The sequence below is a fragment of the Cetorhinus maximus genome, chromosome 4 (assembly GCF_964194155.1).
Source record: "Cetorhinus maximus chromosome 4, sCetMax3.hap1.1, whole genome shotgun sequence".
Lineage (NCBI taxonomy): Eukaryota > Metazoa > Chordata > Chondrichthyes > Lamniformes > Cetorhinidae > Cetorhinus > Cetorhinus maximus.
The window spans coordinates 142201178-142214018 of record NC_135882.1 but is presented as its reverse complement, the minus strand read 5'-3'; the positions used below and the strand labels follow the sequence as shown (position 1 = coordinate 142214018).

At 40.3% G+C, this 12841-nt stretch overlaps 1 protein-coding gene across 2 annotated transcripts in view; it reads right to left on the bottom strand.

The window, feature by feature from the left end:
- The window catches only part of phf20l1 (PHD finger protein 20 like 1), a 121932-nt gene that overhangs the window by 63835 nt on the left and 45256 nt on the right, over window positions 1-12841 (bottom strand). Inside the window, exons 10-11 of one of the 2 annotated variants that reach the window (XM_078540934.1) lie at window positions 2351-2618; window positions 1465-1653 (exon numbers count right to left, since the gene is read on the bottom strand). In XM_078540934.1, the coding sequence (XP_078397060.1) occupies window positions 1465-1653; window positions 2351-2618 (457 nt within the window). The remainder of the gene's footprint in view (window positions 1-1464; window positions 1654-2350; window positions 2619-12841) is intronic. The other variant, XM_078540935.1, reaches the window with a different exon arrangement.

The following is a 12841-nucleotide window of genomic DNA, read 5'->3' as shown; positions in this document are numbered from 1 at the left end:
CTCTCTACCCATTTCATGTTCTATTTAGCCTAAAACAATAAGTCAACTAAAATGTCACAGTGGTAGAGTGCATGATTTCAGCCTAAAAGGAAGTGAGAGGTATGGGAAAAAAAAAACAGAATTTTGAAACAAATCCATTGTCCAAGTCAAGCTATGCATCTCTCACTAAAGAGCAGAAATGACAGGCCTCTGTAGAGGTCACCCATCTGCTCTCAAAACTTAGAAATAATGCTAGGCACAGGAGCTGAAGAACCTAAAGGGAAGAAGGAGAACAATTAAAGCTCAAAAAACACAGGGATTTAATTTTTTTTAAAAAGCATAAACACAAATGGAAGACTCCACTATAAGCAATTTAGGTTAGCAATAATTTAAAATGGTAGGCCTGATTCATGTTATCTGAGCCTCTCGATTTGGCCAAGTATTCTTCCAGCTCACTCTGATCTAACCTATTATTGTCTGTCAGCCATTCTGTTTTCAGTACTGAAAGTCATTCCATGGTGCAATTGTTTCTTTGGGAGGGGAAGAAAGAAAGTATAGCATGAAGAAAAATGTTGGCTAAGTTAGTTACAATATGACTTTTAAAACTAGTTATTGGGTTAACAAACAGCCAAAGAATGCTGCCTGAATAGCAATAATTTTAGTATTTAAGCCAGTTCTAGGATTATAAAAGGGGTGGAACAGCACCTGCAGAGTTTACATTTTTGGTAAAGACTTTGTTCAGCCACTCTTTCCTAATTAGCGAGAAAAAGTCCATCCAAAATATCTATAAAAATAGCAAGGTAGAGATGTGCTTTCTTCTTCATTTTACTACTTTGGACATGCCAACATGTACACTGTATAAGCCAGATATTGCCACTTGCTCACTGCTCAGACTAGCTAATTACAAACTTCCAAATTCATCAATGATTTGGGTCTGTTGACGCACTGTTGAATTTTTTTTAAAACCACCGGTGCTTCTCTATCACAAATGATCACACCACAGCAAGATTATTTTAAATAAACAGTCAAGAGCTCCTAATGATCCCATTAGAAAGTGTCATGCTGACACTCAAGAATACTTCCATTGAGCTGCAGCTCATGCAGCTATGCCACTGAGCACTAGTTTTGCTCAACAAAACTTCAGTCAAACTGATGCCACTTATACTTCAGCATCAACTGACCCCCCTCTTCAGAAACTGATACACCCCTCCCCTCTCTGCCATTTCATTAAAAAAATATATATTCAAGATATAAAATTTTAAAAGGTAAATTTTCTCACAGAACAGGAACCGCAGCATGAGCAGCATGTATGTCAAAGTTCCAAATGATACAATATTTATCCAAATAGAACGGGTTTGATTGAGTAACGCATGTGCATCTTGCTCATCCTTTGCACTTTTATTTGGTTTAGAGAAATCCCCGCTGGATAAATACCATACCCAGTAGAACCCAGATGTTCGCCTATTAGGTAGTTAGTTTTCTCACCCTCTGGTATGTTGCTGTCTGTCAGATTATTGGATTTGCCCGACTGTCCTGTCATATCACTGGATGGAGAGGGTAAATACCCTTGGTCAGTGGGACCATCAATCCCTGCAGCATTTGCTAATCGTGCAGAGCGTCTCCTACGTTTGGAATTTTCTAACCAGGTGGATGGACTGCTGGGCTGAGAAGGGCCTTTGGGAAGAAGAGATGCTCAATTAGCCTTTTTTTTCTTAAATGGTTTTGGTTGTTTTGTCATGGTAGCCTATTTTAATATCAGCTTTTGATAGTACCACACAATACACTGGTAGAAACAGTTGCTTCGTAGCCCTTTCAACCCATGTTGTTTTTAATGGAACTCATTAAAAAAAAAACAAGTTAGGATGGCTGATAAGCTGGTTGTACCAGGCTGACTATGACCACCAAAGGAAACTAATTTTAGTTTTAAAAAAGGAGTCATATTGAGGGTGATACAAAGTCAAAAGAAATCTGACCAGTTCCCTTCATGAACAAATATGGACAAATTCTTGGAATTAAGGTCAGGCTTCTATTTCCATCAGCTGTGCGCATTTAAACGTTGAGTGCATTTTTTTTTTACCTTAGTAGGAACCATGATCTCAGCGTCTATGGTGCAGCCTAACCCATGAGCAGTAAAGTGGAGGAACTTGCATGCATCACATCACTTACCAAAATTACGGAAAAAATTTAAAGGAAAGCTTTACATAACTAAACATGCTGACATACCTGAAAATACCAGTTTACATGTGGTTTTCAAAGAAAAACAACAAAATCTTCATAATTCTTTCAACACAATTAACAGCCACGACTAGAAGCTAAGTAGCTTTTTGCTTTAAAACCCCTCTAGGCAAGACTCACTAAGCAACGCACTAACCAGTCTGAGGGATATCTGAAGGTGGAGGTGGGGGTAATGTCTGAGGAAATTCTACATTGTGCAACTCCTTGCCCTGAGGTACAGTTGGGGTAGGAGAAGGATCTGAAGCCTTTATATTCCCGGATGGCTCCTCAGGCTTTGTTTTCCGTGTTCGGAGTTTCGTCGAAGGTGGAGATGAAGAGAATGGATCACTTTTTTGATTCAGAGGACAGGAGTCGGTGCTGCTCACTTCAGTCTTCAGCTGGTCAGTGGTATAAGAGGGTAACAGCTGGATAAAATTATAGGCCAACAATTAATTATGTGATAGTCTACTGGGAACAACATTTATTATCAATGCCCTGATGAGTATAGTGCCATTTTTACGCCAAAGAATTAAATCAAGTTAAACACTTAATCTAACCATATGATAATGTTATGTGATAATATTTTTCCTTAAAGGTTATAAAATGACTACTTCCCCACTTCTTACACCAGCATTAACTTTACCAGTAAATGCTCAATGTTAAATATGGGTTAAATCAACACCATCTCAGGAAGCAATCTTATATTAGAGTTAGGGTTAGATATAGGAAACTCTCTTTATACTGCATAAATAAGAATTGCAGATTGGACTTGATGTAAAGCACTGTTTCTGCTTCAGAATGACTCAGCCTTCTTCCTATTGTGTCTCAGATTTCTCAAATCCAATCTCAAACACATTTTAATCTCACGACAAGTGAAGTCTCTCAGCAAGTAATGTGATGAACAGTCCAGCCTTCTACCTGTCCTTGTCTTACCTTTATTCTAATTTTCTCTCATCTCTTCAACTTCTGGTGTATAGATACATTGGCCTACTAGACTGCCAGCATCAATTAGTAGCCACTCTTCAAATCCAAATCTAGACACACTGTTTTGGCAGAGTACTTGTTCATGGAAGATCTCACAACTTACACCCGATTCTGTTCTCCACCAATATCCTACACTGGTCACAAGATAGTGATCGGGACCTGGAATCTTGGCTGTTGTTTTTCCCCCCCCTTTCAGAGTCAAGCGCCATTAACGTCTATCATAGCACCCTAACTGCTTTGACTAAGTTTGCTCATTCAGTGCAGGCCAGAGGTCAATCACAAAACCTTCTAGTCTGCATGACGGTGCTAAATTTGATGATACCTTTACAAATTAAGAAAATTAAACTGTACCACTCTTCAGTTTCTTTTCTATTCTGACCTCATACTTATAATCATCTTCTTCTTTAAATAATGCAAGATGGCACACAGAGCATCATTGAATTTCAGTGCCGATGCGATGCCAGGTATGTAGGCCATATATTCCAAAGATTGGCTGATCAAAGCAATATGTTTCTCCGGCTGTTCAGAATAGGCAGAGTACAGACCGTACTCAACTAACCCGTACTTGTAAAACCCAAAACCAAACATCAACTGTTAAATGTGATTGTGATCGGGCAGCACTTTCTGAACAATTCTGAGTGCGCTAATAGCTACACTAACAACCAATTTAAGGTAATCAGTCGAGCTCGTAATGTGGCTCATTGATGCTTGCTAGAAGTAAAATATGTTCATATGCAGGAACTCGTTCTCTGCAAACAAAAGGAATATGTTCAAGCCTTGCACCTTTTTTGAATCGCCTGGAAGCATAAGGAGCTTTTAGTTCCCTGTTGCTTTCTCCATGGCAGCATCTTTGCCAAAGTTGACTTGCCAACCAATCAACATCCCTTTTCTTCCTGTAGTATAGATTGTGATCATTTGAAATCAGCATTCTTGCATTTGTCTTGATGAGTGTAAGACAAAAAGCTTTGGCAATGTCTCTTTTTCCAGCACTATTCAAGAATCATTTATGCAAGAACTAGACTACCATTGCCTAAATCTTACCCAGCTGTGTTAGGGTTAGAACAGGACTGATATTTTGTTTATGACGATATAAAAAAGCAGTTAACTTTTTGGCAATTTTTCCAACACCAAACTTGCATTGCCTGAATAAAACCTAAGGTTTCTCCAAGAATGAACCAGACTGCTGTACATAGCTATGTCACACTCAGGTTTATCATTCATCACCTCCTTTCTCTTCAAGCTCATCTCTCACAGAGACTGAGCTCCTGTTCCTTCAACTACAAGCCTAATGACTCTACAATAGGGTCATTATGACACAGGGGGAATTCAGCCCATCAAATCCATGCCAGCTCACAGTAATCTGGTTAATCCCATTCCCCTGCTCTAGCCCAATAGCCCTGCAAGTTTACTTCCCCCCAAATGTCCATCCAGTTTCCTTTCAAAATCAGTAATCGCTTCCGTTTGCACCATCCTCATAGGCAGCAACTTCCAAGTCATTACCACTCGCTGTGTAAAAAAGATCTTCCTCACATTCTCCCTCTATCTTTTGCGTAAAACCTTGAATCAGTTGCTCCTAGTCCTTGTACCGTCAGCTAATGGGATCAGATTTCCTTCATCTACCTTATCTAAGCATGTTATAATCTTTAACACTTTTAACCAATCTCCCCATAATCTTCTTTGCTCCAAGGAGAAAAACATCAGGGTCTCCAACTTAGCCATGTATAAATCTCTCATCTCTGGAACCATTTGGGTAAATCTCTTCTGCAACTCTCAAAGGCCCTCATATCCTTCTTAAAGTGTGGTGACCTGAACTGGGTGCAATACTCTAGTTGTGGCTTAACCAGAGTTTTATACATGTTCAATATAACTTGCCTGCTTTTGTACTCAATAACTCTAGGCAGCACATGCCGATGGCTTCTCTTCCCAGCTCTACATTGTCATCGACAACTTTGCCACCTCCCCCACCACTTCCAACAAGGATCCGTCCTCCACAGCATGACACTTGCTGACATCATCCACAGACATGAGATCAGTTTGCACATGCAGACCAATGGTACCTAGCTCTAACTTCCCATTACCTCCATCACACCTTCCACTGCTTCAGGCTGCTGGTCCAACATCTTGAATGACCTGTAATTAACTCAAGCTGTCAATTGGAAAGGCCAGGGGCACAACAAAATCTGTACTCTCGTCACTGACTCCATGGACCTCCATAGCTACTGTCTTAAGCTGGTTGCAACCATTTACGCCTTGGTGTTCTTCAACCCCAAGCTGATCTTAAGACCTAAAAGCCCCTCTATTAAAAAGGCCTACTTTCACCTCTGTAACATTGTCTGAGGTAATGGCATAGGCAATCACCTTCATTATCAGTTGCCAGCTTGATAACTCTAATGCTCTCCTGACCAGTCTCCCATCCATTAACTTCATGTCATGCAAGGCTCTGCTGTTTTCATCCTATTCAAAACAAACCAAGCTCAATCATTCTTGTTCTTGCTGACCTACATCTTCATACCCTGAATTTACCAACGTTTCAAATTTAATCTTCCATTCTTGTGCTTAAACCCCTTGTTGGACCCACCCCTACCTATAAATGTAACTTCCTCCAGCTAGCCACCCTCTGAGAACCTGTCATTCCTTTGACTGTCTTCTTGTATATTTTTTTTGACCATTCATGGGATGTGGGCTTAGCTAGCTGGGCCAGCATTTATTGCCCATCCCTAGTTGCCCTTGAGAAGGTGGTGGTGAGCTGCCTTCTTGAACTGCTGCAGTACATGTGGTGTTGGTGCACCCACAGTGCTGTTAGGAAGTGAGTTCCAGGATTTTGACCCAGTGACCGTGAAGGAACGGCGATATATTTCCACGTCAGGATGGTGAGTGACTTGGAGGGGAACTTCCAGGTGGTGGTGTTCCCATCTTCTTGTATATCTCTACCTTTCACCCTATCATTGGTAGCCTTGTTTCCGGTTTGCTAGGCTCCATGCTGCCTTAACCACCTGTGCCTCTCCTCCTCTCTCTAAGACCCTCCTTAAAACCCGCAACTTTGAATAAGCTTTAGGCCAACACACCGCTTTTTTCTTAATGAAGCAGCTCGGGATGTTTTTCCAAAATAAAAACAAGTTTTTATGTTTAGATATCAACGCTATATGTGCTGGTTTGAATATCCTAAGGGTATTACATCTCACTGAAAATCAGTTTTGAAGGGACTGTTCAAACTATAAACCTGCTAATCTAGCAGCACAAAATAATAACTCTCATGTTCCAGTTGCCCAGATATCAAACCACAGAAGAAATAAAGAGCGCCATTCTTCAAAATAAAATTTCTTTAGCCAATTAAAAAAAAACCAAAACGCTGAAAATACAGAGTTCACTCAGCATGTGAAAGGAAAGATGGATTACTATTTCAGGTAGGACATGGTTCTGATGGAGAGCTCTCACCTGAAAGATTAACCAGCCCTTTTCTTTTAAGTGCTCAGAAACTCATAACATATTCATTTTAAAGAAAAATAACCTGGATCTTAACTATATCCATGTTGCTAGACAAATAAACCTCAAAATTTTAGCTTCTGACGTGTTAGCACAAAAAACCTCCATAGGTCTGCAAAGTTGCACATTCAAAATGGAAAATTCTAATCAGCTGATTAAAAACTGATCAAGTTTTCTTTGAAATCAACTTACTATCTGAAGATAAAATAAAAAAAGGTCAAGGTATTTAACTATGTTCTTCATAGTAATCAACATGATCATCAGCATCATCATCAGACTCACTATTTTGCAATTAGTGAATGAGTCAAATTACATTGCATGAAGAGCAATCCTGTAATTTCTTTTCAAATGTTGTTTCGGGGTGTTATATTTCCAGGATTCCATTTATTTTTCTGCGCAAAACAGTAGCACTGAGCAGTGGCCTAGTAAGTCAAATTCCACTTTTAGTACACAGAATCCCAGAATTTTACAACACACATTCTGTAATTCTGCCTATTTTACCATTAGAACTAAAAATGACCACATGTTTACAATTACAAATACATAACTATTCAGTCTGTTATATATGTCTTTACATTCACATTCTGTACTGATTAAGTCTCAGAAATTGCCGTCATCTTGAGAAAGTAGCCTTGCATCATTTCAGATGTTTACTGTCTGCAGTAAAACTGCAACTGACCGTTTTTAAAAATTCCTTCATGGGCTGTAGGCGGCGCTGACAATGCCAGTATTTGTTGCTCATCCCGAATTGCCCTTGAGCTGAGTGGCTTTCTAGACCATTTCAGAGGGCATTTCAGAGTCAACCACATTGCTGTGGGTCTGGAGTCACATGTAGGCCAGACCAGGTAAGGATGGCAGATTTCCGTCCCTGAAGGACATTAGTGAACCAGATGGGTTTTTACAACCATCAATGATTAGTTTCATGACCTTCATTACAGAGACTAGCTTCATATTCCATATTTATTAACAGAATTTAAACTTCACCAGCTGCCATTAAAGAATTTGAACCAGTGTCCCCAGAGCATTAGCCTGTCACTCTGGATTACTGGTCTAGTGACATTGCCAGTAGGCCATCATCTCCCCATAAAGTTGTTTTTTCATATTGGCAGAGTTTAAATTAGATTCCGGCATCCACAAGTTGGTTCTCTGCATCCACCCGAGGGGGTAGGCGTGGCCTTGCTTTAACATCTTGCCTGAAAGGCAACACCTCCAATAATGCAGCACTCCCTCAATATTGTACTGGAGTCAGCCTTCAACCCACAACCTTGTGACTCAGAAGCGACAGTGCTACCAAATGAGCCATGGCTGACACGACTAAGAAATACTTGAAGGGAAAAAGTTTACAGGGCTATAGGGGAAGAGCAGAGGAGTAGAATTAATTGGATAGATCTGCCAAAGAGACAACACAGGTACAATGGGCTGAATGGTCCCGTGTTGTATCATTTCATGGCTTATGATTCTGAGAAGCAAACTTTAAAAAGTGCACTTTTTAAAATCTTCATTGTGAATGCTTGCTAGCTCTTTAGTAACATCGAATTTACAAAACCACTAGACATTAGCAAACATAGCTTTAGTGCCCCTGACTAGAGAGGAGTGTAAAGCCAGAAGTATCTAATGGCAGCTTTAAACTGCCACCAGTAGTGTAACAGCAGCTTTCATTGGGAAGGTGGGTTTTGTCTATTAATATAAATTCTGATTGGCAATATTCCAAACTCAGCTAGTCCCTAAACTCAATAATTATCTGGTCAAGGTTCATAAATGCCAAATAAAAAAAATATATACTGCTGCTGCAGAAATGCAAATAAGTTCTCAGAGCTAGACAGAAGGCTGAGCAATGAAAATACCCTATGACGTCTCTTCAATCACACCACAATCATACTACAAAGGTGAAGTATTCAGTTGGGAAAATGCTGAGTGTCTAGTAAAATCTCATTATTTTCTGCAATTACACAACATTCTACTTAATTAAGGACAGATAGTCCAAACAAATAAATTGACAGAAAGTTTCAAAAGTACCATTATTTGTGATGGACACTGATCGTCTAAGGCTTTCTTACAGCAATGTTTCTTTTTTCTTGACTCATGTAAGCTAGGTATGTGACTTGACAGCCAAAGTCACCAGCCAACAAAAAGCCCTGTTCAAACTGGTAGACTGAAGGTGGATCTTATCTGTCTAAAAGTGCTACTCTTTTTAAAGAAATTTTAAGTTGACTATGTTCCATTTAGCTTCCTAAATCTTGTGCTCTTCAGGTGGTTGTTCACTTCATTCTCCATTATTTCTCCATCCACCACTTCCCTCCCCCACACCCCACAGAGTCTTCAATCCCCTCCTTCTTAATCCCAAAGTAGTCAGTACATCCGGAATGAACATTACCTCCCACACCCATACGGTCACCTGCTGCACACCTCAATTTCCAGCATGGCTCCCATTTCAAAGTTCCATCATTGACTGCCTTCTTTTTCCCCTTATCATGTTGCCTCATGGTAACAAGGAAGAATTCTGTATAAAAAGCAGCCAATGCAATTCTGATTCAACTGCATTTCAGTAGAAGCTGTCAGTCCTGGATGAATTCCCACATTGATGTTGCCTATATGCAGAAATTAATTGTGGCAGAAGGTTATTTGATCTCTGCACAAGTCCTACTTGAGGTGTCAAAGCAAGTTTGCAGATTATGGGAAGTAGGCAAATTCTTCATCTCTAATCTTGCCTAATTAGCCACCTCAAAACAAAGGCACAATGGGGCGGAAATTCAGTGGGGCAAAAACAGAATGTTACACCTGAAATAAAGCCCAGTCATGCACCCATCTTGCCAATTCCTAAATTTCCTGCCAATCTCATTAGCATATGTCAGAATGTAAAAATAGGAACATACAAGCAGAAATCAGCATAAAGAATTGGGTTTCAAGGCAACCGCCAAAAGTTCACCATATATTCCTTTTTTAAGCATGAGAATTTAAGTTTCAATTCTTTCAATGAGATGAGTAATGAGATGTGTATTTAAATTAACAAAAAATGGGGTGTGTTGAAAAAACTAAGGCTCAAAGATAAAGTCCCTGGTCTGGATGGATTGCATTCACGTTTTTTTTTAAAGAGAATCAAGCCAACAGATAGCAGGAGCATACTTAATAATTTGTTAAAAAAAGTATAGTGCCAGACGACTGGTAGATAGCTAATGTAATTCCTATATTTAAGGGGCGCAGAATACGTTCAGGGAATTACAGACCTGTCAGCTTAATATCAGTGGTAGGAAAAACAATGGGATCCTTACTAAAGGAGATAATAGAAGAACACCTAGAAATGAGATATAATAATGAATAGCCAACATGGATCTCAAAAGGGAAAATCTTGCCTGACCAGTCTTAGTGATTTAACTTTGACATTAACACAGACTAAACAGTGGTAATGCAATAGATATAATTTATCTGGATTTTCAAAAGGTCTTTTATAAGATATCTCATCATAGGCTAATGAATAAGGTTAGAGAATGTGGAGTCAAGGGACATGGCGGGATGGATTGCTAGCTGGCTTCAAGATAAAAAAGCAGAGGGTAGGAGCAAAGGGTAGGTATTCAGAGTAGCAGAAGGTGGGAAATGATGCTCCACAAGTATCAGTGCTGGGATCACTGCTGTTCACAATTTACATTAACAATTTGGACTTTGGAATCAAAACACAATTTCTAAATTTGGATACATCAAAGTCGGGGGGGGGGGGGGGATGCAGGGGGAAGGATAGTCAATACTGAGGAAGATTGCAACAAGTTACAGGAGGGCATTAATAAACTTGCAGAATGGGCAAATAATTGGTAAATGAAGTTCAACACAGATAAATGGGAGGTAGTACAATTTGGTAGGAAGAATAGGGAGCTCACTTGTTACTTGGAAGGTGCAAGTCTAGGCAGGGTTGAGTAACAAAGCCATCAAAGTATAAATAAATAAAGTTGAGCCACAGGTTAGCAAGACCATAAAAAAAGAAAATCAAGCACAAGGCTTTGTTTCTAGAGGGACAGAATTAAGTTATGCTGAAGCTGTACTGAGCCATGGTTAGACCATACTTAGGGCTACTGCGTGAAGTTCTGGTCGCCATATTATGAGGAGGGTATTGAAGCACTGGAGAGGGTGTAGAAAAGACTTACAAGGATGATACCAGAAAAACCCTAGTATACACATCAGGAAAGGATCGAAAAGCCAGGGTCTCTTCTCTTTTGAAAAGAGGTTGAGGGGTGACTCAATAGAGGTATTTAAGATTATGAAAGATTTTGATAAGAGTGGATACAGAATGGTTCCTCTTGCAGGGAACAACATAACTAGAGGCCATTATAAGACAGTCACCAAGAAATTAATAGGGAAATTCAGAAGAAACTTCTTCACCCAAAGATTAAGAATATGGAACTCTCTACCATAGGGAGTGGTTGAAGCGAATAGTATAGATGCATTTAAGGGGAAGCTAGACAAGTATGAAGGAGAAGGGTATAGAGGGTTGCAATGATAGATTTAGATGAGGAAAGATGGGAGGAGGCTCAAGTAAAGCATAAACACGGCATGGGCTGGTTGAGCCAAATGGTCTGTTTCTGTGCTGTATATCCTTTGTAACCCTATGAAGCATGCCTCTAGGCCTGTCCATATATCTGGAGGCAACTTGGGCATGCAATGGCTTTTTTGCTGATACGTCTGATTGTTACATGGCTTGCATTGTAGCACTCCTGGCATTTATCTGTGGGGCTCCTCAGAGGAGCCATTAGCAAGGTTTGAAGGTTTATTATCAAGTAGCCACTGTTTAAGGCTGATTCCAGGTCTGAGTACATGCCAGGGATGTTGGACTGCCGCAATAGGAAAGCATTTTGACAGCTTCCAGGGAACCTGAATGAACCTTTTTTTTGTGGTTGCACACTAGCTCAACTTTGGCAGCAGGAGATCTACTGCTGTTGACTTGGGGTGCTCGGATTGCCAGGTGCATGCAGTCGATGGCACCCTGCACCTGTAGGCAGCCAGCCAGTGACAAAAATCTGAGTTCCCTTTCATTCTAGTTACTGTCAGCACAGGGAAAGTTTACATACCTCCCAGCTATGGAAAACAATCTGTTACCTGCCTAATGCATTTATTTACAGCTGACTATGAGACCCTCACTATATCTCGGGTAGAGCACAGGAAAGGATCAAAGGCAAACTGAAATTAGCTTTCATGTGTGAGAACACCAGGCCCAGTAGGTAGCAGATCACTTTCTAGAAAGCTATGGGCGTTTGTGACCACCAGACATGACAATCACAGATTTTGGAAGCACTAGGTCTCTGGAAGGTCAAAGAAGCTGAGCCTGTGTGTATAGATCATTAGGAAGATGTCTGCTGCAACATCTCTTTCCATACCTCATTGCTCCCTTCTCTGCTGGCCTCCTGCAGCTCCCTCCACAACATGTCCTTGCTCATGATCTCATCCTCTTGCTCGTACAAAGTCCAATCAAAAGCAGCCATGGCGTCATCCATAACGATGCTCTCAGTGTGAAACACCTCAATGCTTCACAAATAAGTCTCAAACAACAAGTTCTCCAACTAAACAGTTTTCCCAGAGTGAAATGAGAAAGCAGCTATGTAGAATGAACCTCTATTCAGATCCGCCCATTCCACCTTTAAATATCAGAAATAAAGTGCCATTCAATCTGGTCTCGTTTTCACTTCAGGGTTTGCCGAAACCGTGCAGCTGTCGTTAATTTCACATAGAGCACACAATCGCTTTATAGAAGCCAGATTTAAATATGCTAATGACAGACCATGGCAAGACACTTGGACGTTCTGACATCTGATGGGTGACTATACTTAACACGAAATATGCAAACTGTACTGAGGGAGTGTTTCATATGAGACATTAAAATCCAGGCTCTCCCTATCCATTCAGGTGCAAGTAAAAGATTCCATGACACTGTTTTGTAGACGACCAGATAAGTTGTCCACAGTATCCTGACCAATGTTTATTCCTCAACTAGCATCACTAAGAAATTATATAGTCATTATCACATTGCTGTTTGTGGAACCCTTCTCTGTGCAATTTGACTACCATGTTTCTTACTCTACAACAGTAATTACACTTCAAAGAGTACTTAATTGCCTGTAAAGATTGGGAATTCTGCACAGATTAACTCACCTCCCGACTCCCCAAAGCTTGTCCACCAGCTACAAGGCAAAAGTCAGGA